Source organism: Pelmatolapia mariae, linkage group LG18, assembly GCF_036321145.2.
Source record: "Pelmatolapia mariae isolate MD_Pm_ZW linkage group LG18, Pm_UMD_F_2, whole genome shotgun sequence".
Classification (NCBI taxonomy): Eukaryota; Metazoa; Chordata; class Actinopteri; order Cichliformes; family Cichlidae; genus Pelmatolapia; species Pelmatolapia mariae.
Window position 1 is genome coordinate 4,660,646 of NC_086243.1, and position 27,054 is coordinate 4,687,699.

General features: G+C 38.7%; 1 protein-coding gene across 9 annotated transcripts in view; it reads left to right on the top strand.

Moving 5' to 3' along the window:
* Positions 1–27,054, top strand: part of astn1 (astrotactin 1) — a 435,323-nt gene that overhangs the window by 114,093 nt on the left and 294,176 nt on the right. For 6 of the 9 annotated variants that reach the window (XM_063461087.1, XM_063461088.1, XM_063461091.1 and 3 more), the window contains exons 3-5: positions 15,566–15,843; positions 16,139–16,281; positions 18,811–18,960. In XM_063461087.1, the coding sequence (XP_063317157.1) occupies positions 15,566–15,843; positions 16,139–16,281; positions 18,811–18,960 (571 nt within the window). The remainder of the gene's footprint in view (positions 1–15,565; positions 15,844–16,138; positions 16,282–18,810; positions 18,961–27,054) is intronic. The other 3 variants (XM_063461089.1, XM_063461090.1, XM_063461095.1) reach the window with 1 other exon arrangement.

The following is a 27,054-nucleotide window of genomic DNA, read 5'->3' on the forward strand; positions in this document are numbered from 1 at the left end:
GTAAGTGGTTAGTGTTTTTGAAAATGTACAAGCTTCAATGTTAAGGGAAGACACGCGTGCACACACACCAACAGGTTATGTGAGGAGACGGCCATTGTGACACAGCTCAGCTCTTGGGGATATTGACATTCATGTGGTGACCCTCCTAAAACCCATGTTGATAGCATTGATCGTATAAACCTTAAATCAATGTGGCCCTGACCACTTGTAAAGCAGGATCCCCGGCTGGATCCCAGCCTCCAGAGCTGCTCTATGTGCATCACAGCATGGCGTGTTTTTGAAAAGCCTGCAGAGCGAGACAAACCAATCCATAGGTTCCCTATGGGCTGTCAGGAAGGCACACAGCCCAAATGCTTGGCCTATTTGTAGTGCTGCTGAATCTCTGATGCAGACAACGAGCGCCATGGGTTGGTTTTACAACAAAGGCAAAACAGCAAAATGGAAATCATTGTTCTAATTAAAAGAAAAAAGCCGACGTTTTGCCTTTTTAAGCTGAAGCACAGTAGTTAATAATATGCCTGGGTGAGTAAGTGAATCATTTATAAGTTTGTTAAAGAAAAATCAGTCATTATTTATCATGTTAAATTTTGTTAGCCGCTGACAGAAGCATTAACGTGGTGAAGAGCAGCGATTTTTGTTGTTTTTGTGGGGTTTTTTAACAGTTTAATAGCTGCCCTGATAAATAACTGTGGGGTCACTGATGAGCCCTTTAAGCTAGTTTAAAGTTGTACAAGTGTTTACAGTTTTGAAACACCTGTTTGTAAAAGATCAAAAAACTCCTTACCTTTAAGGTGGCTCTAGGGGCAGATTTTGCATCCATTCCTCTATTAATTATTTTCTTTCAGCCGTTAAGCATCCACCAATCAAAAGAATAAAATGGCTTTTTCATGAAATAATTACTTGATGATCATTTCTAACATCCATAATTAGCTGCACAGTTAAGACAACATTAGTTTTGGAAGATAGTAAAATGTTTGATAGTCATCAAAATTCTTCTGTATGTTTTTCAGTGTCACAGAAGTAAAAGCAACTGCTACAATTTGGCCTACTGGGCATGTGTTGGAGAGGAACAAGGACAGCAGCGATAGCACAAATTTAGAATTCTCCTTCTCATGTAATCTCATCTCATGGCCATAGATGGTAAATGGTAAATGGCCTGTATTTGTATAGCGCTTTACTAGTCCCTAAGGACCCCAAAGCGCTTTACACATCCAGTCATCCACCCATTCACGCACTGGTGATGGCAAGCTACGTTGTAGCCACAGCCACCCTGGGGCGCACTGACAGAGGCGAGGCTGCCGGACACTGGCGCCACCGGGCCCTCTGACCACCACCAGTAGGCAACGGGTGAAGTGTCTTGCCCAAGGACACAACGACCGAGACTGTCCAAGCCGGGGCTCGAACCGGCAATCTTCCGATTACAAGGCGAGCTCCCAACTCTTGAGCCACGATCGTCCCAAGATGTCCAAAATTACACACAGATTTGGATGACAAGATGATTCAAGATTCAGAAACCCTCTAGGGAATATGTAAAATCAAACATATGAACAGTACTGCAGCAGTGCAAGATACAAATAAAACAAAGAAGTAAGGAAATTAGGAAGAAATTGTTCTCCCCATGTTTGTGTGGGTTCTCTCCGTGTATTCCGGCTTCCTCCCACAGTCCAAAGACATGCAGTTAGTGGGAATAGGTCAATTGGAAACTCTAAATTGCCCATAGGTGTGAATGCTTGACTGAATGTGTTTTTTGTTTTCTGGTTGTGCTTACTGACCTCGAACCGATTTTATGTAGTACACGGCGCTCAAAAATCTGTAAAAAAATGTTTTAGTACGACTTTGCTAAGCTACGAAGCCGCACTGCTTGATGGATTGTCGGAGCATTACGGCTACCGTAGTCGGGAACCTTGCGGAGTGATACGTACTGTGCTTCAACATAATATTACCGTATTGTGTGTGTATAACCTCTTTTTAAGTTTTGTGGATATTATACATGGTTATGCTGAGGACATGTCGGCCAATTTCCACTGGAAATGCCTTTTGGTTAAATTGTCAGCAAGGAATTTGCATTTGCACTGTTAAATTTTTATATAACTTTAATGCACATAAAAAACAGCTGCTTGTTTAAGTGAAAATACATTGATGTTTGGTTTTTTTTGCACTAATAAAGTTGTGGAGTTATAAAGTATTTTGTCTCGCGTCAATGATATCGCCAGTTATATCGTTATCGCAAATTTTCAAATATATATCGTCAAAAATATTTTTGGCCATATTGCCCTGCCCTAGTACTGGCCGTGGCTACAGAGCCCCCTGAAAAGGATCAGCGGAAGCAAATGGATGGATAGATAAAAATTAATAAATACAGCAGCTTGAGAGACGTGCATGGACACCAGAAGACGTTACTTTTCAGATAGATACCTCTGTGAATTTTGTTCGTATACTGTTTCAGTTAAAAGCTTTTCCAATTAAGAATGTAAAATGGACAAAAATGTAGTGTGACATTACTGCGAAGCTAGCTGCACATGCAGAAAAATGTGGCGGATTCGCTGCTTGTGCAGCAGTCTGGTACAGCTTTAAAGGGGCAGAACACATGACCAATAACTGTATGGATAGGTCTGCAGTAATAAAGAGGTCTACTTTGTAGCAATTATCCTGTGGTTTCCTTCACCTCTATGTAAAATTTGTTTCCTTTGGCTCAAAAATTCAAATGCATGTTGATGCTGCTTATTCATGTGTAAATATGCTTGCTGATAACATGCTCTTGTAAGGTGGTAGAAAATCCCCAAGTGACCAATTATTATGAGTAAACATAAAGATTTAACTGTGAATGTAAGCATTAATGACCTCTGAGCTGTTAGCTGCTGGTTCAACTTTTTGAGCTTTTATGTGCATGAAAACCACAAACTCTGTTTATGTTTAATTGAATTTTTCTAATATGTATTCCTTCTTTTCGCTCATGTGCCATCAAGCTGTGTCTCAGCACGCACATAAGAGAAATCAGTCAGACTAGATATGGCTTCAGCATCAAATAATTTCCTCTGTCTGTTGGGATTTCATCCAGGGCCAGTACCTTATAAAGCAGACAGCATGCTTTTAATAAATCAGACTTGCATAGGAGCTGAAACATTACATGCTGCTTCACCAGTTTATTGTCCCTTTGCAAGTGTAGAGGACATTACAGGGACAGAAAATGAACCGTGGACTTTTAGCCTCAATTTAATTTCCTATACAGACCGAAAGAAAAGACAGGAAAAAAAAAAAAACCACAAAATGCAAAATTACTTTTCACTTTTTTTTCACTTTTTCAAGCTGCTGCTGTATATTTGCCGTAATATTTGCTTCATGGCCACTCGAGCCAACGGGAACAAGGAAATGTTTTTACTGCTGCTGTGATTTAATCCATAAATGTTAATCAGGTTAAATGAGACATGCACTGACCCCGAAAGTAATCCAAACAGAGTTTGTGCCAGACCTTGCTACACATTTATCAGTGGTATAGTTGTAAATGTACAGATTCAATTTAGGGATTAAAAGCATTGACCTTGATCATATTTGATTTTGCTGATACTCTTTAGATGGCATAATTAGCAATGTCCAAGGGCTGTATAGGGAAGTTCTCAAATAAAACATAAGTAATATGGGTTTTTTTTAAACACTGAAATAAAAATAATAATAATAACAAAAAGCAGTTGATACCGTGAGTGTGCTTATCTACTGTCACTGGATGACTTTCTGTTCGTTGGGACATGACAGGCGCATCCCTGAATTTAGTAATCGTGACACTTCCCCACAGTAATATTAACTGAATATCACAAGGTTTTATGCAGAACACCTACACTATTATTTTTCCTTCATTCTACCGTACACTTCTAATTTTTGTGAGTATTTGTAGAAACACAGTGAACTGGTAGCTGTCATTCAGTGCCACCAAATGAATTAGTCACACATGAGCAGGTGTAAAAATGAGTTTTGGATTTGTGCAGACATTTTGGAAACGATATACACACAGGTGAGCAGAAACCTGTTTAATATGAATTTTTAGCATATGAATAAATGTAAAAATCTGGTACATTGAAGATAAAAGGGAAAACTAGATATAAAATAAATGCTTAGTTTTTTTCAGTTGATTTTAAAAAATATATGAATATTGTTCATATTATTTTGGCTCAGTGTGTAGTTTTGCTGATATATCAGTTATAACTGAATACAGAAAATCATATTTCCTATATTTAGACCAATCCCTAATTAAAGTATCCTTTTTAAAAGGTCTAAGCCAGGGGTCGGCAACCTGCGGCTCCGGAGCCGCATGCGGCTCTTTAGTCCTTTTAGTGCGGCTCCGCGTGGTTTGGGAAAATAAATTATTTTTTTTTAAGTAATTAGCTGAAGTGTATTTTATTTATGTTAGTTCTTTTTTAACTTGTAGTTCTAAATTGGAAGATTATTGTGATATTGAAATATAAATATAAAATTATATTCTATTATTTTTTGATCGCTCAAAATAAGCGTCACACTTGCGGAAGCCGGTATACCCGCCGAAACGCCGTGCATTTATCGAGACTTTCAACCCCAGGTAGGCCAATTATGGATTTTCGGATCCACATTATGTCAGCAGCTGTTCTCCACCATGAACTATGTTAAAAACACCGCTCACGCCTCACAGATGACAACTTACAGTCCTGCGTAAAGATGAAAGTGACTTTGTACAGCCCCGATTTGCAGACGCTGTGCGCAGAGGTTCAGGAGCAGAAGTCCCATTGTAAACATACCACGGCAGACCCGACGATGTTTCCATGAACATGCTTTTCAGCATCTCTTTATTGACCACTTTTCACACACGGTTGCTGTACGCATACAGCCGGTGTTAAAGCTCACAGCCCGACACATACCAACACAACAGCATAGATAGCACAGACGTTAAGGCGGTGAGACGTGATTGCGGGTGCCGCTCAGGTGCGTCCGCCTCCCCTGCAGCGGCGCTGCAGACCACACCCCGCCACACACATTAACCAGGTAAAATACATATTTAGGCAGAATTTTGCAAACATCTATTTTTCATTTTTTAGCATCATAGTGCTTTTTTTCCAATTATTTTTTAAAAGTCAGGTCAAGGCTCCAAAAGCCCAAAGGCGATATAAGGGTGGCGGCTCACAACAGTTTTTGTTTGCTACATGGATCATTTTAGTTCAGCTGGGTGTCTTTCCTTTGGTTATATTTCTTTAAGAGTTCAAAATGTGTTAATTACATAAATAAAATGTAATTTTCTCTGTAGCACTTCATGGATTTAAGCAACACACCTTAGTTGTTCACACAAAGCATAAAGGTAAAAAAAACAATATATACAGTGTTATCTTCATTTTAGATGTCAAAAAGTATTTGCGGCTCCCAGTGTTTTCTTTTGCGTGGAAATCGCGTCCAAATGGCTCTTTGGGTGTGAAAGGTTGCTGACCCCTGGTCTAAGCTATCAGGGCATGAATACTGGACCTGGGAGTGTCTTTTGAAATGTGGTTAGCAACATATCCTTTGTGTCCTCTAGGTTGTACGGTGGGATGGTTGGATTATGGAAAGATGAAACTGATATCGATCTGATCCTGACTCGAAAAGTTAGATTAGGTATATTGGACAACAGGCTGCTCGATGGAGCCGATTTGTTTACTTCAGTGTTCCATGTTTATTACACCACGCGTCAGCAGCAGTGCACTGGTTGGTAGCAGGACAGTAAAAGATCAGCAGTTAGGAGGTATTTCATGCAATTTCACACAGAAGGTTTATACAAGGTTTCATTTTTTTTTATTATATTTATTTTTGTCCTATTGTTCTTTATTTTTCTGTTTTTTACTAATAAATATGAATTCACTAAATTTATAATATTTCTAACATGATGGCACAGAGGACTGAAAGCCTGTTTTAAGTCTTGCAACACTTGGTTTGACATTAAGCTATTTTTGTTTTTATTAAATATTGTTATTGGTCCTTATTTCCTGTACTGAGAATTAATTGGCCCCGTTGGCCTCTGCTTTCCATTTCCTGTTGTTTTTTTGTCTCTTCTTGTGAGAGAAAGACAAAGCTGTTCAGGACAAGCTTTTTACTCCCAGTATTTTTCTGCCAAGCGCTGTTAATGGGTGTATTCTTTAGTTGGCTAATTCTTCACAGAAAGGATGCTCAATCACATTGTGTCATAGGGGCATGTCACGAGTTTAACCCTAATAAGACCTTAATGGCAGAATAGCCAATAACTGATTCAGTGCATGCAAATACTGTCACTACTTCATGTTCCCTTATCTAGCGAGACAGTGAGTGGCTGCCCTTTTAAACTACATGAATAAATAACTGTTTCTTGCAAACACAGATGGAAATGCAGTAAATTAGGCAAAAACTAGAGTTTGTAAAGTCAGTATTTGATATGACCAAATTCATTCTTCAAAAATGAAAATGAATTCTTTTTGACAAGCTTTCTTGTACTTTCTTTAAGTCATATTTAGGAAAAGTTTCCAAAGCTCTTCTGTGGACGTTAACTGCCTTTCGGTCTATTCTTTGTTGCGATGATCCAACACTGCCTCAATAGTGATTGTTTCATTGAGTGTTTTTCTGTCCAGGTATTTTTTTTTGCTACAGTGTATTTGCGATCACTCAAGACTGGGATCATACTGATCCAATCAAACACTTTATAAAAGGTATTGCATTAAATTCAATTCAGTTCATTTAAATTCAGTTCAGTTCCTCTGTGAGGAAGCACTTTGCAACAGTGGGGAGGAAAAATGAATTTTTAAAAAGGAGAAACCTCAAGCAGAACTATGAACAGTGACCGGCTGGGGGCGAGGGGAAAGACAACAGAGGAGTGAGAGCCAGAGTTTAACTAATGATTAAATATAGTAGTGGTTTATAAACACACCGAGAATAAAAAGAGTTCAATGAAGAAAAACTTGGGGAAGCACCACCAGCAGCATAATTAGAGAATCATTAATGAATAGTTCAGGGTCATCAGGTCCACGTCTAACTATAGGCTTTATCAGAAAGGAGACTTTTTAGCCTTGAAAAGTAAACAGGGTCTGTCCAAATTAGAAGTTGGTTTCACAGAAGAGGGGCCTGAAAGCTGAAGACTCTGACCAAAACTTTTTTATGCACCATGCAACCCAAAAGTTGGATGATGCATAAAAATCTTCTTTTACTTTTTTGCATTCACAATTTCTTCCATTTTACAAGATACCCAACACCACTGGCTGAAATGCAGCCCTAAACCATCACAGGACCGCCACTGTATTTTGCAGACTGCTTGTTGATACTCACGGTTGTACCTCTGTATTGACCTGCTCCGTACACATTGATGACTTGATTAACAAATTTGGATTAGTCACTAAATAGGTCCCATTAACACTGATTTTCAGTGTGTAACTTGGTGTTTTTCAGACTTTTTCAGTTGCTTAAGAATGGCTTCTTGACAGCCATTAACACCATTTCAGATGAGGCTTCAGTGAATTGTAGATCGGTCAACTGAAGGGTCAGATGAATTTCTCGGGTTTTCTCAGGTTTTTCCTGTTTCTTAATGATGTGATTTTCAGATAATGTTCATGTGTTATACATAGTTCTTTTGGCCTGCCACCGCTTCGTATAATTTATAGTAATTTATAGGTCAGTGTATATTGGCTTAACAAGAAAGCATTGTTCTGAAAAAGATTAAAAAAACAAGGACTGGATTGAAAATGCATGAAGAAGCAACCAGTGACAAAAGAGAAAACTGTGAAAGATGCTCAGATACCCTGGAGAGATATTGCCCGAGATCACCATAATGAGAAGATCTGGATCCTTGGAAGTAAAGTATAAAGACTCAAAACTTTTACACAGTTCTATATTTGTGATGCCACAGATTGGTTTATTTAGTAAAGTTCAAACAGAAATATTAGAATTTAAATACTTTGCATAATCATTTAGAGACAACTAACAAACCAAGAATTTGATGTATTTGCATCAGTAACATGAGAAAGTCATAGTGGACAACATCTTTTTTTTCTTCCCAGCACAGAAATATGTTGCTTAATTACTGCAAGGTTAGCGTATATTGTCCATCAATCAGCTGCTAGGGTGAATCTGATGGATCTCAAACTGTAATATAGAACTAGATAACTGATAGTCAGTCACCTCTCTCATTAAATGAAGAGGGTTTGCTGTGTTATACTTGTGCGTGAATTTCTCTGTCTATGGTGGTCCCTGATTTCCTATTTTTTATGTTTGTCACACTTAAATCTTTCAGATCATCAAACAAAGATAACACAAGTAAACAAAATTCCTCCACAGTGCTGTAAAGGACTCATTGCTTTGTTATCATAAACACTTGATTGCAATTGTTGCTGCTAAGGGTGGCCCAACCAGTTATTAGGTTAATGGGTGAATCACTTTTTCACATAGGCCCGTGTAGGTTTGGATTTCTTCCCCCTTAATAATAAACACCTTCATTTAGAAACTGCACTTTGTGTTTACTTGTGTTATCTTTGTCTAATATTTAAATTTGTTTGATGATCTGAAACATTTAAGTGTGAAGAAACATACAAAAAAACAGGAACTTTTCACACCACTAAAATACAGAGCATAAGCATGACTAATAGTCAGTAATTCAGGCTTGTAGAGACTTTGTAGTAACAATAGGCTGACTGGAGTCTAATGATGTGGGAAGCATGAATTATGAATTATTATATTATCGGAAGCAGAGAGCTGGACTCACTGTGACAGCCTGACATTACAATCCCTGTGTGTCACGTTAACAGAAATTAGTGTTTCAAATTACATCTAAACATATTTTCTTGTCAATATACCAGTTTGTTTCAGATAAACTGGCTGAAGATAACACATCAAAAGATAACATTTTGACACTATTGACTCATTTTTCCACCATTATAAAATGAATTATGTGATCTCATACAAAATCCACTGTGGATTTCAAAGCAGTGGAATGGAAATGGAAAAAAATAAAAAGCTCGAGCATAAAACATCTTTCAAGCATTTAAAACTTTTACCATTACAACTACAACTTACAACTGTAACATAATTCACTTTAATACCCCATTAGCACACAGAGTCAAACTATCATGGCTTCATGCTATATTAGCTTTTATGAAATACACCAAATTGAATCAAATGATAGAAGCCAGTTATGTCATTAATATTCATTTCCAGTGGAGAGGCCCTTGTGTGACACGTGTGAAATGGGGTTGCGACTTTCACATTTGTTCAATGTCAAAATCTGCACTGGATCATAAAGCCCATTGCTAAAAATCCTCTCAATTTAACTTTCATTTCATTCTTCATTCCATTTCATTTCATTGTACGTATCGAATGTTATATTTTGACAACATTAACTGCAGGTTCAGGAGCTAGCGTAATAACAAATGCATTGAAAGGATTCATTGTTAGAAAACTATCAGTTTCAGCCATTAATATTGTAATCTGATATCAAATTCAATCAGCGGCCCTTTAGTGGAGATAAAGTTTATTATATTCCATGCAAGAAGCTTCCTTTTGCTATCTTGTAGCTGTCAGATAGTCCCGATCTTTCCGCCTTCCTGATTCTTAATGCCTCGCATTCAGAGACTAAGTGACAGATTGATAGCTCAGCTCTAATACTATGCCTGCTCCGTCAGCCTGAGAAAGGCCATGTCTTCTTTCCTCCATTCAGGAGTTACATGACAGGGGTGTAAGTCATAAGGAGCACTGGTGCCATTATAACATCATCCTCATCCGTTAGTAAGTGGATTATGGGGCTGGAGCGCTGGCATGCTTTGATGTGTGGTTTGGTTTTATTGGCTCTATAAGAGAACACAGTTCACTTAGTCTCCACTTGGATTCCAAGTAATGCCTGGCATTAAACAGTTTTTTCCCTGCATTGCCTGTATTAGCCCCCTCCATGTATGGGCACTAATGCTGGTTGATGGGCTTGAATTACATTTGTCACTGAGGTAGATTTGATTGAGGACCATTATCAGTACTTGACATTTGACATCTTATTGAAGTTTACTCAGGGATGAATGAAACAATGGGGTGCTTAAAAATACATTTGTGCTTCAGTACTTATAAATCTATATGTTTATTTATCAAATGGAAAAAATCCTCAGCTTTTCAATTTGTTGTGCAGTGTTTGAGAAAATAATGAGTAACTCTAATAACAAAAAAATCACTTGAAAACACATAAGTATAAAAATATGTTGAACAAACTAAAGTAGATATGAAAGTTCAAGGGTAGTCATGCAGGTTTAAAATAAATATTAGTGTTTTTTTGTTTGTTTGTTTGTTTGTTTTTTCAGCCAGCTGCTGGAACTCCTTTTCATTTTTGTGATTTGCAGAAACCAAACGACTCTCCTGCATGATTAACTCAAACCCAAAGACTCTGGCGTTCTCTCACACCTCTGATAGATCATTGTCCCATTCCCTCCAGCTTCTTCCTGACTGTGTAAAACAGGCTCATTGTAGACATATTTTTCCATCATCCTAATCTGCATGCATATACTTTTACTTACGCTTCGGCATGCTTTGAATCATTCACGTTGAGAAATGCAGTACATACAGAAAGAGGGATCTAGACATTTTAGTTGCATGTCTGAAAAAAGGTAGATGTAGAGCACAAACAAAAAAAAGTCATTCTGATGTTATAGTCAGCACATAGTTTTGATCAGTTAACACAAATATGTATGAGTGAACGGGATTATGTCTTTTGGAGTACGCTTTCTTTAACTTGAAATGAAAATGAAAAACACATAAAGGGAAAAAAGACAAAGTGGTGGAGGACACTGGTTCACGGGGTCCTGACTAGGGAGTGTTTTTGACTGTAAAGCCTGTCTTGCAAGGGCAACAGACTGTCTGCCATCACTGTGGGATATCTGAGGGTGCAGGCAGGGGTGAAGAGAGCCCCAGGTGGCAGTAGACTCACATGCCTTGGGAATCTGCATAGCAACTACCCCGGGCAAGCAAGCGATAACCAATGCTAAAAGCAATGGGAGGCATACTATAGAAAGGCACCAAGTGAGAGAATCTATGTGATCCGCATCCACGGGTTCAACAACAAAACCTCGAAAGTTTTACTTTCTTCAGATAGATGCTGCTGACTGAAGGCTCTCTTTCACTCAACCACCCTCAAGTCACACTAAAGAGGGAGTGAGGCTTTAAGGGAGAGGCAAAATCACCACTGCAAAGGAGATGTCACAAAAGCATCATAGTAAAAATAAATGCAAAAAAGTTTTTTTTCCACAATAATTAAAAGACTAAAAAGAAACTGAGATAAAAACCCAGTTAAAACCATTTCCTTGTAATGAAGGCTACAAGCAAATTGAGATTTACTTGGGTGCTAATTTGTCATGTTTTATATAAACTGTAGGTCTTGGTCTTGTTTTGCTCTCCACCAAATGTGTGAGACTGGCTGTTTACTTACTAAATTCTTTAATAGTTTCAGCCGCAAGTTGTTAATGTTGTTCGCTTAGCAGGCAGCAAATGGTTCACAGAGACCCATTTTTACAGTTCATTAAGTGATCTGACCGTTTGTTAGTGTAAAAATATTGTTTAGTGCAACTTTAAGTGTGTTGCTGCTGTCAGCGTCCATGACTGTTCTGGTAGAGAGAAATGTCAGATCCTCAGTTGGTTCAGTTGCATTTAGAGTATAGTCACTGCTTCATTTCTGTGAAAAGGGGTTTGCAAGGGTGACTTTCAAAGAGCTAAAAATGTAATCATCGCAAACAAAATGACCCTCATCTCCTTTCTATCCACTGCACATGCAGATTTACTGCACAAGTACCCCATATCATGGTGCTATTTGTTAATGTCCTTGACTGTGCAGATTAAACAAACAACTTATGCAAATAGGCCGCAACATTTGCTGATTTAAATTAATAATAGCAACCAAAATCCCATTTTTATTCAGCCACAGACTCCCTAATATGTTTGAAAAGGGATATTTTATGTAAATGACTCATTGAAATCCATTTTTCAGTTAATCATTTTTGCTTATCTTTGCATAACTGTACTTGTTTGACTGAGCTGACGCAGTTTATTTCTAATTGATTTTTTTTTCCTGTCACTGTTTTTGAATCAGTTTCACTTAACCCTTGTTGTAACAGTGTGGTGAATGAGTATCGCTTACAGGGAGGATCAGTTAGGTACTGGTTTACTTTACTTATTATTTTGAATGAACAGGAGAACGAATATAATTTTGGATCTTTATGTATCAAGTTAAGTAAACACCGAACACGTGAACACCTAGCCGAAGGGAGAAATTATCCAGTTTGCTGTAAAATTTTCTGACTGGTGGGTTTAATTCTTAAAAGAAAAAAACATCTCGTGTGTTAGATTCCTCCCGTCTGTCTCTATGTGCACTGTCAAGTTGACATTTTCATAACTCTTTTTGACCTTTTGCAAATTGCACAATTTATCTGATTTTGATTTTTTGATGGAGCTCAGCTGCTGGTATCAGATTAGTCACAAGGAGGTGATAAATTGCATGCACAGTGCATGCAGTGTTATGTGTTACAGTCTTGTCTGAATGTTATCTCATCATTCCCGGTCTTTCATTAAATCATCTTTTCGATTACTTTAAATATTCAAAACAGTCACACTCAAAAACATAAAACTGCCCATGAACAATCATTGCCTTTATCTATAGAGGAGCTGTGGGCTGATATTCAGACTTAGAATCCCTCTCTCACCCTCCTGTGTTTTCACAGGCTGTGTGCTTTTGACTTGCCTTGACTTTGATCCATATCCTGCTTCTTGGCAGGATTCTCTGACTCTGCTCTCGCTTTTTCTGCTCTCCCTTTGACTGTAAACCCTTTCATTGGCTCTCTCTCTCTCCGGTTTCTGTCTGATTCTGTCTCGATCCACTCTGCTAACCTGTCCTCAGGGTAGGCTCATCGCCCTTCATCTGTCCATCTTGTGCCTTCTCTGCGGGTGTAGATGCCACTGCATGCTTTTACACCATCAGCTCCCTCATAAGTCATTAAAATCAGAGGGAAAAAGAGGAAAATGAAAACAGTTATGTGACCTGACCCAGTCATCTGAGATCAGTACCTCCTGAGTTGAATGTCACAATTGACTTCTGTCTTCTGCGTTTCCACAGGCCGCGAGCGGGGCACATTTGTTTTTGACTTTTGTCACATCTCTGCGTTGTGATGTGAAATGGGCCCGAGCTAATCACACTGCGGCTTCAGTGTCTGCAGAGAGTAACACTGGAAGCAACTAACGAATGATAATTCTTTTGTTGTAGCTTGAGTTTCACTGCTAGAGATTAAAATGATACAAATTTCAACAAGTACGCTATGAAGCCGCAGATAAAATGTGAGATGGGAATGGATACACATCCAAAACCTGTGGAAATGAAATGAGAGTCTCAAATGTCACTCCGTGGATGGTGAATGGCTCATGGAAAATGTGGGAAAACCTGAAAGAGAGGCCATTCAAAACTACGCAGCCAACATCAGTCACCTAACAGGGGAATGCCATGTCAGCTGAGCTTACCTGTTCTCTTCTCAGACTAGCTGAGTGATGATGCAAGTTCACTGGTGTGAAGCATCAAATGCATATGACAGGTACTAAAACAAACATGATGACACTTTGGTCACTATCTGCAGCTCTGCACCTCTACCATGTTTTGAAAAGCAGGTGTGCTGAGGGTACTCCACAACCCACTGGCAGATGGTAGAGGACCTTCAAAACTCCAAAATATGAAATGAATAACCAGGTTTCTCAAAATTGTGTTGGTTACATTCCTTAATCCATTTTTATTTGCAGTAAATGCTTAATAGTAGATCTTATTTTCCCTTAGTAGTCCTGATGTAAACAGAGACAGCAGCACATGAGAATGGCTGTGTAAAAGTAGTTTTCAGGTTTATGTATCTATCAAAGAGCAAAGTGGATAGTGAGAATCAACAACTGGCAGCGTGACGATTGCCTGACTACCAGGACTAGCTCTGCCAGTTATAGAGCTATGAGCTAATGCAAACAATTCTACAACAGATTTTAACCCTCATTTAAAAGACTGATATCACTGCAGAGCGGACGGGCAGCATGGACACCCAAGTTTGTGAATGCCATAACTTGAGAAGCAAGTACCTTTGCACTGTCAAATTGATGCCATAGTTGCATCTGCTAAAAAGTAGGAAAAGTTTAAATCTTGGTGACCTCAAACTCAACGTCAGAGGTCAGGTTTTCTGATAATCTTGTGAATATGATCACTTCACAGTGAAACGATTTTCAAGTTCATACAACAGGTGGTCACCAGAATTACATTGTTTTTAAAAGCATTGATCCTAAAACATCACACGTACACTGTACTTACTGACTTCCTAACAGATTTGTATATATTCTATAATTCTCCGTCTTAGATCTGCATCAACTTTCCCAACGTTCTGAGTATTGGTCAGAACAAACCAGTCCTTTTTGTGTGATCTCTAATTGAAGGGTAATAGACCGTTAATAGACAAAACTGGTTCAAACCTGTGCACCTAATTCTTGGTATTTAAAGTCACTGAAATTAGTCAGCATGGAAAAAGAATATAGAAGACATGCAAATCATTAAAGCCTAAATTTACCATCAGCTTCATTCCCATAAATGTGTGTAAACTTCATAACAGCCTTCATAGTTATTTCTTTTTTTTTTCTTTTTTTCTTTGCATATGCTTCACATCAGATCAGCTTAGGCTTTATAACAGTGTCAGTGGATGTTAAACTGAAGAGTGATTCTGTATTCAGTATTGTTTTCCCTTTAACTTTACATGTAAATAACAGCGTTGGTGGTTACTGTTTTTTCATTCTCTTACACTTGCTATATGCGTGTGTTTTCTAAGATTACTATACTTTCATAGACAAGTATTATATTTTTATTAAAAAAATTCAGTTCATTGTCAAAGACCTTAATCATATGAAAACATAAGCATGCACAAGCAGTGTACATTTTGCAGCGTATGCAATTTATACAGTACAAACAAATGCAACCTGTATTGGAAAATGTAATGTTTTTCATCAATATGAGGGCTGAAGGTGCTGCTCCTGGGCAAGACTGTTTGGCATGTATTCCATAAAATCACAGCGTATGACTTTCTGACTTTTGTGTTGACCTAATGAGATGGAACATTTTAATTAGAGGGTTGGATTCTTACACAGAGCCAAACTGTTGTGCCTATCTCCACACAATGTGTTGAGGTATGACACATGCAACAACATGAATAAGTGCATTTTTTAAATTTAAGAAAAAATCTCAGCACTTAAAATGTTGCCATGAGTTAAGATTAGTTTAAACAAATGAAGTTAAAAGGCGTATTATGCTACCGTTTCACCTTGAAACAAAGTAGAGGAATGTTTCAGAGAGCTGGTGTCATTTAAAAACACTGTAGGCGTTATTCAAGACAGTAAACTGTCGCTGCAACCTTTTTCAAATGTTGCTGTTGGCATCGCGACTTTGACTTTGATCCGTATTCTATTGGCAAGATTTTCTGACTCTGTTCTCGCCTTTGACTCCCACTGCTTTCTCTCTCTCCGCTTCTGTCTCCTCTCTCCCTTTTTTTTTCTGTCTCTCCTCCAAATGCCACCCTCCTCCCCTCAGGGCGGGATGATTGCCCTTCTGCTGTCCATCCTCTGCCTGGTCCTGATCCTCTACACTCGCAGGCGCTGGTGTAAACGCCGCCGCATCCCTCAGCCCCAGAAGAGCGCGAGCGCTGAGGCAGCTAATGAGATCCACTACATCCCATCAGTGCTGATGGGAGGCCAGGCACGCGAGAGCTTGAGGAACTCCCGGGGTCAGGGTCCAAACTCCAGCGGTACCCTCAGTATCCGGGAGACACCAATTTTGGATGGGTACAAGCAGGGTTTGGATGTGGGATGGTTAGAGCTCAAGCCCTAAAAATAAGCACATAGCATGCGTACACATTGCTGAGTTGAATAATAGTATCTTGTTTATTCCATGCTACACAAGCAGAGCCTAATATTGCCTGAATATAGACAGCTGCTTCCACAAATCAGCCTGTACACAACACACTTGGTTTTATTGTATTAGGCTGTAATGTGTTTTGATGCCTTTATCAGTACATTGCGTCACACATTAGCCACTTGTGACATTTATTCTAATTTAGACAAGTCTGATAATGATTTCGCTAATTGATTTCAACTACATCCCCAGGTATGAGTATGACATTACCGACCTGCGTCACCATCTGCAGCGGGAGTGCATGAATGGTGGGGAGGAATTTGCCAGCCAAGTCACCCGTACCCTGGACTCGCTCCAGGGCTGTAATGACAAGAATAATATGGACCTCGCACCTGGTAAGCTGAAAGATGCACAAACAGCCAGGTCAGAAAAGACACACAACTTAAAGAACAAGTGCACTGAACAATATTTCTCATGATAATTAGAGGTACAGATCATTTACCTTGACTTTAGGGTCATCGGCTTATTGGCTGCTATTGGTATTTAGCATTAAAGAGTATTTATTGTTTTATTTCACCTTATGCTGTTACTCATTTTCAGCAGAAAAACACAGATAATTTCATGTCCTACCAAACGAGAGACAAGCGTAGCTCCTAGCCGGAGATGTTTCTGTGTTTGTTTTCATCTTACACTATGCATTTTTCGAAGTAATGATAAAGGTTGAGACTCCATATAACTATGAAATGTTGTCTTTTATAGTCATAAAGCAGTTACATTTTATTGCAGATGTTCATCTACCCATCTTATTATTGCATTTGTTTTTCCTCCTCCTCAGCCATACGGTTTTCTAAGAACGACGTTACAAGACAATGTGTCAAAGGGGGTTATGTTTGCGTATTACACAAACTCAGTTGCAGTAATTGCAGAGTGAAATAAATGAAAAATTAATTGGATTTTTAATTAAAACACATAAGTTTTATTTTCTCTCATAGGTTAGAAGTAATTATCTAAATGAATTTGGAGGGAATGATAGAGGATAAAAAAATATTTTCACAAACATGCATGGTGGAAATGTTTTGCCTGTGTAAAATCCACAAAAATAAAGCATCCTGTTCACTTGTTTCTACAGTTAGTAGAATAACATCAGCTGTGTGACCCATGTAGGATGCAGATGACATATAAATATAAAAACTGCAGATATTCCTTTAAACAGTATTTTTTGTCACCACTGACATAATTATAGAGCCACGTACCTGCCAAGAAATCTGGATTTTAGGTTTTAGAGAAAGCATTTTTCATAATTGGTGGACTTTGGAGTTGAGCACCACTCCCATGAGAATTATTTCATGAAGTGGAGCAGTTGTGATGAAGGTACAGCCTCTGAATTTCAACTAACGAGAGAGTCACCACTCGGATTCATCAGGAGATCTCTTATAGCTGTGCTCTTGTAAAATCCAAACCGCTCCACCCCAGCGCTTATGGAGCAGAGTAATCCTGTGCATAATGCATTTAAGATGTGTAATGCAATGAACTAGAGAAATAAAAAATGGAGACAGCAGCTCATGCATGGAATAGTAAATAGTGTGAACATCAGAGAGGTCACTCAGAAAATAACATTTGAATTTAGACTTAAAATAATGAATTTCAGTAAATGTGTTTTGGCTCCCCTGACCTTTTCTCTGCTCTATGTATAATTTAGTAGGTACACATACATAAACAAATGAAAAACAAGATGTCAGGGGCATTTCGTGTCTGTTGTCACTTGTGCACTTTGTGCTTCTTCAAAATAATCTTGTCTTACAGTTTACTGTACCTGGTAGTGTGGCTACTGTTGTTCTACCAAATGTCTCATTTAAATGTTTTGAAATAAAACTTTATTTCTTTAAAATATCAAAATTTTCATAAAGATTTTTCTTTTGCACAATTGCAACATTTTATTGTTTCCATATTTTTAAAAAAGACATTAATAATAGAGAAATACATGTTAAATTATCTATAGTTTATTGTTATTAAGACATTTTGTGTCATTATTTATTAGTTTGAATTACACTGAGATGGAAAAATATACTGAAAAAAATAGTTGGGCTTATTAATTATTGAATACAATGGCATATATACTAGACCTCTGCAAGCGACGTCTTTTAAAATACTGATGGATTTATTTATTTTTGTTAATAATTCATGCTTTCGCTCATTTCTTTTTGCTATTTTGCAATTCTCGCCTAAGCCAATGCACACATATTTTAGAAATTATGGTGAGACAAGGCATAGTAGTGGCTCTGAAAACATCATCCACTTGAGATCCTGAATTAAATTTAATCCAAATCCATGACACAGATGTGTGTGTTTTTTTTGTTTTTTTTTTAAAACTGGAACAAAGTGGAGGACACACTGACATTGGCAGAAAATTACAGCTACCATGACAAACAGTGTCTGTGACTAAATACCATGACAGTCACATATCTGCAGTAATATATGATTTTTATTGTTTCCATGGAACTTCAGCTCTTAATATTTACAGAAATAGATCATTTTTCCCTCTGAGGCTTAAATGGGCTCTGTCTAATGCCTTAATAAGTTTTAATTTCATGCCAGCTTTTGTCTGTCTTTAATTTTGCCTGTTTGACTTCTGGTACAGTAAACAACATCCTGGATTTTCTTTCTTAGTATTGGTAATACTTTATGCTTGCCACGTCAAGCCAAAGCAAAGAAACAAAAATGTTTTTCCAAGTGGGTGCTTTCTCATTTTAACTCTTCGCCCAAAAATTCAATTAAACAAACAAAAAAAAAAGAGTGTTTATTGAACCTTCCACCTCAATCTCTCAAAAACTCATGTGTCAAATATAAAACACGTGACTTTAGGAAGCTTTAAAGTTGGTAAGTCTCCTAGCTTACATTAAAAAAAACATTCTTCTTATCTGCAGTGAGTGACAACACCAAGTTGGCGCTAATGAACAAATACAAGGACAACATCATTGCCACGAGTCCCATCGATAGCAACCACCAGCAGAACACCCTGCTTCCCCACAATACCTCCACCAGCCAACGCAAACGTCTCTCCAGCAACACCCGCGGTGAGTCAATCTCTACCATGGATTTGACACAGACAGCAGATAACATCAACACCACCAATCCATGAGTCCTCTCCAGGACTACTAGCAGCATCAGATCATTAGGTGGACATTGTTGTATCGTTACATGTGTATACTGATCCTGTCAGGTGACAGCCTGGGGACTTTATGAAGGCAGTTACATTTGAAAGAAAAGGTTTTCACATGACTTGACATACTTGACATGGCCCTCCAGACAGTAAAGCCAACCTGAAACTTTAATTCTTCTCCTCTCTCCCCTTTTTGTGTAAGATAATATAAGCTACAGAATGAATGTACAGTTTTTAATTGTTGCTTATTCTAATAACATACTGTGTGGACATCTCTGTGAAAAGAAGAAGCAGAACACAAAGTATTACCATAAACGTTGGTGTAATCTGTGCTTTTTATACAAGATAGGTCCTGCATGGCAGTTATGTGTCTAGCTTAGTTAACGCAGTTCAGAGGCTTTAAAACCTTAAACCAAGGCTTTAGGGAAGGCTTTAGGGAAGGTTTTAGGGAAACGAGCATTAACACAAATGGTTTCTATCTTCAGAATCTGTCGGTGCAGTTTGGCTATTAGTTGCAGTGAAATCAAGTCCTAAATGTGGTGGAGTAAGCGGACTAGACATTTTGAGTAGATTTATCAGCAGAGAAAGTGCCACTACTCACTACTTGCTGCTAATATTTTTCAGTGGTCAATAGTTGTTTTTATTTATTTTTTTCATTCTGTAGCAATTTGCATATAATTGCCAAATTGCTGCACAGCCTAGCACTGTTCCCGGAGCTTTAGTAATTCATAATGCAAAAAATCTTCACTCAAGTGATCACATAAATTATTGACTTTCACTTCATTATCCAATTTTTCTCAATGCATCCGTGTTACACACTCACAGTGTTCACAGGAATAAAACAGACTTCAATATTATTGAGTTTTACCAGATAACATCCAAACACACTTGATGCAATATGATAATATGATACTGCTCTGTTAAGTCCAGGCAGTAGTCACTTACAGATGCAAGGCAAGGGGTAAAAAATGTTTTATTTTTTAATAACAAGTAATAGGACATAAACAATAATAGAGAATAGAAGGACAAATTGTTTTACATTACAATTGGACTTTGTAAAAATGAAGTTTTCCTAGCTAGCTAAGATGAGTATTGGTTGCCATTAGATGTCTGTGTAGGTTTTCAGTCATCCAGGTCATAGTAATTTAAGGAGCTTGGAAAGCAAAGCGGCAAACAGCCACTTCATAAACACATGGCACAACATAGAAGAGCCACCTCAACAGGACAAGACTCAGCTGTACATCTGCATCTAAAGGACACAGGTCACTCTGTCGAGGATGCCAGTGTTCACATTTTGGACAGAGAAGACAGATGGTTTGAAAGAGGAGAGAAAGAAGCCATCTATGTCCATATGAATGTATGTGAACGACCATCTTTGAACAGAGGTGGTGGCTTACGACACCAAGTTTTGAGATCCCTTTCCAGACGTCTTAACACCCACGCACACCCGAAACCTCTGCTGCTAATCACTTACACCCTTTTTTACACCTTGGCTCATGCGATGAGGCAAATGATCAATAGTGGGTAAACAGCCCTCTTAAGCGACAACTCCCACTAGTACAAAAAACCCTGAACTCCCCACTATTTGGTCTTAGAAGTGAAGAAGCTTCTCGGATGAGAGGTGACTTAAAGAAGTCCAGTCACTTTTCTTTCCAAGCTTCTTAGATTCCAATTAGATGGGGTTTTTTTCAGTGTTGTTCAGTTTCAATGTTATTAGAGTGATCAGCCGCTCCTGTTCATTGAAAGCAAAGAGATTTAGTATCAGATTGCCTTTGTTAATGGTTTCCTCTACAAAAGCTAATGTCAGACTTGGGAAGTTCAAATAAATGTTTTCATGTAACCTCAACATTCAAAGCATAATACATGTTAATGCAAGTAGCCACAGAAATGGTAGCTGCTAACATGGTGCTGCTAACAATGCTGGCCTAACAGTGATGTTTTTTAATAAGATCTGATTTGTCAGTCAGTATCACAAAAACATGCATGAAAGCACAATAAGTATAAAAGTATAAAACCTTTGTTATAAAAAGGAATTGACAAAAGGAGTTAACAAAACATTGATGATTTTTTTTGTAAAACTTGAATTTTAATTTCAATTTGACTTTAATATGCTTGTGGTTACTCGCATTGAAAAAAATCCCTGTCTTTTACCAATCACACCTGCATCAGCTAAAATACATTTTCTCTGAGATCTCATTTACTTGTGACCTACGGTAATTGTATTTGTAAACAACATATCAACATGTTTTTTTCATTTATTTTCTTGTTTTCCCATCATTGCTTCTTTTCAGACAAATGACTGAATATTGGTTCACCACACTAGTAACCAGAAAATGCTCTTGGAACCCAAAAGGCTAAGCTCTCTCCAAGTACTCTGTGTCATTATATGGACATCTTTGTAAGATGTTTTGTAGGAGCGAAAATGCATTTCACTAAAAATGTAAAGGAGGATATATAGGCCTGGGACCTTGAGGGTCCTGCCCAGTATCTTTGCTGTTTCTAGGACTGCGCTCTTCTGGACAGTTGTCTCGTATGTTTTTCCTGGGATCTGCTGGAGCCACTCACCTACCTTGGAGATCACTGCACTGAGTGCTCTGAATGCTTCTCAGGTTCTTCTCTCAGCCATTGGCACTTCTCCAGCTTCTCATGTTCCTTCTTCCTGATACTGCCGTCATTCGGTATAGCTACATCTATCACTACAGCCGTTTTCCTCTGCTTGTCCACCACTACTATACCCGGTTGGTTACCCATCACCAGTTTGTCTGGCTGTATCTGGAAGTATCACAGAATCTTAGCTCAGTCATTCTTGACCACCTTGAGGGCCATGTCCCGTTTTGACCTCGTGACTTCCAGGCCATACTTGACACAGATCCCGTATACTATGCCAGCTACTTGGTTATGGCATTCCATGTATGCCCTGCGTACTAGCATCTTACACCCTGCTGTTATGTGCTGGATTGTCTCAGGGGCATCTTTACACAGCCTGCACCTGGGGTCTTGTCTGGTGTGGTAGACCCCAACTTTTATGGATCTTATGCTCAGAGCTTGTTTCTGTGCTGCCATGATTAGTGCCTCTGTGCTGTCCTTCAGTCCAGCTTTGTCCAGCCACCGGTTTTGGATGTCAGCCACTTCCTCTACCTCCGTCAATGATGGTTTTTCTCCTTGCTCCTCTTTCTTGGGTTCCTGCTGCCTGAGGTATTCAGTAATCACACAGTCAGTTTTAGCCATCTTCCTAATGTACTGATTGATGTTTGTTGTCTTATCCTGGGCAGTGCTTCTGACACTCACCACTCCTCTGCCTCCTTTCCTTTCACTTAGTGTCCAGTCTCAGGGTGCTAGATTTGGGGTGAACCCCTCCATGCATGGTAAGGAGCTTCCTTGCCTTGATGTCAGTGGCTTCTGTCTCCTCCGTTGGCCAGCTTATAATCCCAGCAGGGTACCTGTTCAGTGGAAGGGCATAGGTGAGGATTGCCCAGATCTTGTTCTTTCTATTCAGCTGATTCCTCAGCACTTGCCTGACACTTTGCAGGTATTTGGTGGTTGTGGCTTTCCTAGCGACCTAGAAAGGTCGCTAGCTAGCGTGGTTTCCATCTGGCTGTGGGATTGGTACATGTAGCTGTCCTCGATGTCTGCAATGTTGCCTTCTGGTAGTGCAATCCCCTCATTTCTGACTTCTGACTAGCAGTGGGGACAGACCACTTGGCAGACTTGATGGTGACTTGTGCTACTGTCTCAAAGTCCTGCCTCTAGTGTTGTTCGCCACATTTCTATTGAGTTTCTGATGAAGGCTCTTAGGGTCCTGACAAACTTGTATAGATCTAGGCCAGGGGTCCCCAATCCCAGTCCACGAGGACCGGTGTCCTTGCAGGATTTAGATGTTTCCTTGATCCATCACAGCTGATTTAAATGTATAAATGACCTTCTCAACATGTCTTGAAGTTCTCCAGAGGCTTGGTAATGAACTAATCATGTGATTCAGGTGTGTTGACCCAGGGTGAGATCTAAAACCTGCAGGGACACTGGCCCTCATGGACTGGGATTGGGGACCCCTGATCTAGGCATTCCAGGATCCATATGTGGGGGATTGAGTCATATATTTACACTACCAGTCAAAGGTTTGGGCACACCTTCTAATCTAATATTTTTTTCTTTATTTTTTACTACTTTCTACATTGTAGATACATACTGAAGACATCAAACATATGGAGGAAGATATATACAATTATGTAGCAAAGAAAAAAATGGATAAATAACTCTAAATATGTTCTATGTTTTAGATTCCAAAAAAGTAGCCACCCTTTGCTTTGTTGACAGCGCTGCAAACCCTTGGCCTTCTCTCAGTGATGTTCATGATGTAGTCACCTGAAATGGTTTTCACTTCACAGGTGTGCCTTTTCAGGCTTCATTTGTGGAATTTCTTGCCTTCTTAATGGGGTTAGGACCATCAGTTGTGCTGTGCAGAAATCAGGTTGGTACACAGCTGACAGCCTTATTTGACAACTGTTAGAATTCATTTTATGGTAAGAACCAATCAGCTAAGTAAAGATTAATGACAGTCCATTTTTACCTGAACTGAATGTCAGTCAGTCCGTAAAATTGCTAAAACGTTGAATGTGTCCCCAAGTATAGCGCCAAAACCATCAAGTGCTACAACGAAACGGCTCACATGAGGACCACCCCAGGAAAGGAAGACCAAGAGTCACCTCTGCTGCTGAGGATAAATTCATCTGAGTCCCCAGCCTCAGAAATCGCAAGTTAACATCACCTTGAATCAGAGCCCAAATAAATGCCACACAGAGTTCCAATAACAGACACATCTCTACCAGCTGCTGGTGACACTGTTGGGGATTTATTCAAAATTGAAGACACACTAAACCAGCATGGCTACTGTAGCATCCTGCAGTGGCATGCCATCCCATCTGGTTTGCGTTTACTTAGACCATCATTTATCTTTCAACAGGACAATGACCCCAAACACACCTCCATGCTGTGTAAGGGCTATTTGACCAAGAAGCTCATCGAGCTTCATGTGGTAGTCAAAAGCCAAGAGTGTGCAAAGCACTAATGAAAGCAAAGGGTGGCTATTTTGAAGAATTTAAAATATAAAACATGTTTTGAGTTATTGCACACTTTTTTGTTTACTACATAATTCCTTATGTGTTCATTCATTGTTTTGATGCCTACAATGTAAATACTCATGAAAATAATGAAAAATTATTAAATGAGAAAGTGAGTCCAAACTTTTGACCGGTAGTGCATATGCCAGATTTATCCTTCAGTAAAAATGAGGTCTGACAATGAGGCATTATGTGTTCAAGTCATTGCAGCACTGTGTGCTCAGTTCCCTGCTGTGAATATCTTTTCTCTCTACATGTTTATCTCTCACAATTCTAGTATTCACAAGAATTCATAGTGAGTCACTGAATGCCACCACAGGTTTAATCATTGACAACATCATGAATGCCCTTTGGAAAACTCTAGAGGACCTCGAGACATTTTCACCTCGTTGGACAAAAGTTATCAATAATAGAGTACAGAATACAGCAGTGTTATAAAAGCAGCATTGGAAAACAAGAGGCCTTAGCAGGACAGAAAGCATAAAATGAGTCATAGATATAAACATTTCCTGGGAGATTATTGGACTGCGAACAATAAATAAAACAAAGTTAGCAGGAGCGTGTGAAATCTCAAAACGATGCAGATCTCTCTTATTATTGTCTTTTTCTGCCATACATTTATTTATTTTTTAATTTTGCACTCACATCGTCACCACAAACACCCATGCCTCCCATGTTCACCTGTGCCTTGACAAGCTGTGATATTGCAGACCTTGTCCTGTGTAATAAAAGACAGAAGAATATTGGAAATGCAGAGAGAGAGAGGATACGGTTGATGAAACTGAGAGACATTATCCCATTATCATAAACAAGAGAAGAAGCCAGCGACATTTTCAAAATGTCGTTTTGAAAATCTTAATCTTAAATCTGTTAACCTCAGACCATAACTCACTTTCTTCCACACTCGACTGCAAGTGCTTTATTCTCAGTCCAATTAAAAACAATTCTGTAATGTTCGTTGATGCAAATTAATCTCCAGAAATACCCATTTTTAGCCACACAAAGTAATCCAGAAATCTTTTCCAAACAGTGAGGAAGGATTGGAAATGAAAAGATACAACAGAGGAACATAAACAAAAATGTTCACATGTGCATGTACTTGCAGTCACTTCTATTTATTTATCCTGGAAGATAATCATTCCAAATAAAATCATTCATTGCATGGCAACCCAACATGACTCTTGGGACACCTTGATTTCTAATTGTTAAAGAAGAAACAAATTGGTCTTGTCCTGTTTTTCTATCATGGTTTTACCTTGACTGATTTGGACTCACCTGCTTCCACCATGGCTTTGGCAAACAATTGCCTAAAGCCGAGAAGCAAAATAGAAAAAAAGAACAATATTTAAGCAAGTCCTTTTATCAATAATACAGTTAAAACAAAGAATAAATGCCCACCACCCAACACAGAGTGGCATACAACATTGCTAGAAGCTCCAGATGGCAGTGTTGGAATGTTGAAACTCCAGTGGCCAAAATTCCTGTAACATGGTTGCAATGAACTGCAAACAAAAAATGTTTACTTTCAGACCTATGCTTTGCAGCTTTATGACAAAAATGGTGAAAGAGTAAATATGCCTCAGGACAGGTCCAGGCTAGCAGCAGATCTGTGTCAAAAACAGACTCTTCATGCATACTGGTACTATGACTTTATGTCAGTTTTGTTGAATTGCAGGAGTCAATGGATTTGATCACATTTGCAATAAACTTTTGACCAGTTAGAAGGTGCTTGGACAATGAAAACACTGAAGGTAGAAAGTTCAAAACAAAAAGATTCTTGGGTATACATGAGGCTGTAGGGATTTGTATATTCACTTAATATTTGGTTTAGTATGAGACTTCTGTTACTCTTCCTTCACAGCCATAACCTGCAGCTTCTTTGCTCACACCTTAGAGGCCAGTTGAATTCAATTCAGTTAAATTCTGTTTCATTTATATACTGCCAATTCACAACAACTTTCACCTCAAGAGGATTTACATTTATAAGATAAGATAATATAATTAATAAATGAATAAACAATATTAGAAAGATACCCCCACAATCACCCAACACCCTATGAGCAAGCACTTGGCAACAGTGGGAAGGAAAAACTCCATTGTAACAGGAAGTACACTCCAGCAGAAAAAAATATAAAAAAGTAGTGCTACATGGTTCTAAGAATTACTCCAAACAGCTGCTCATCAGTAGGGCCAAACAACTCAATAAAAGCATAAAGATTCCTGGGGCACTTTTAGAATTCATTTTTTTAAAGTATTTAATATAAATTAAAAACTTGGTGGTTGTGCCAGATGGGCTGGTCTGAGTAAAATGGCTATTCTAGTGAAATTTTCTACCACAACCAACTCTAGAGTTTAGGTCCAAGAGTATGGTCCAAAAAATAGAAACTATCCAGTGAGTAAATGTGCCTTGTTGATACCAGAGGTCTGAGCAGAATGGACAGACTGCTTCAAGCTGATAGGATCAGTAACTTAAATATCCACTTCTATGCAGAAAAGCATCTCTAAATGCACAACACACTGAAAGTTGGAGTAGATGAGCTTCAGCAGCAAAAGTCCACACCCAGTGCCACTCAAACCCAGTGGTTTGTGGACTGCTCTGGTACTGTAGGATTATAGGGTTTCAAAAGGTCTGTTAAGAAAGGTGGTACCAAACCATTGAGACTCTTATAATCAATTAATATATATTTAAAATGGATCCTGAAATGGATTGGAACCCAGTGTAAGGAGGTCAGTGTAGGTTTAATGTGATCACACTGTTTCTTTACCATCAAAAGGCGAGCTGCTGCATTTTGAACTTTTTAAGCTCTAATCAGAGCTAACATATAAAGAGTTACAATGCTCTAGACAAGAGGTAATAAAAGCGTGAATTACCCTCTCAAAGTCATGTGAGT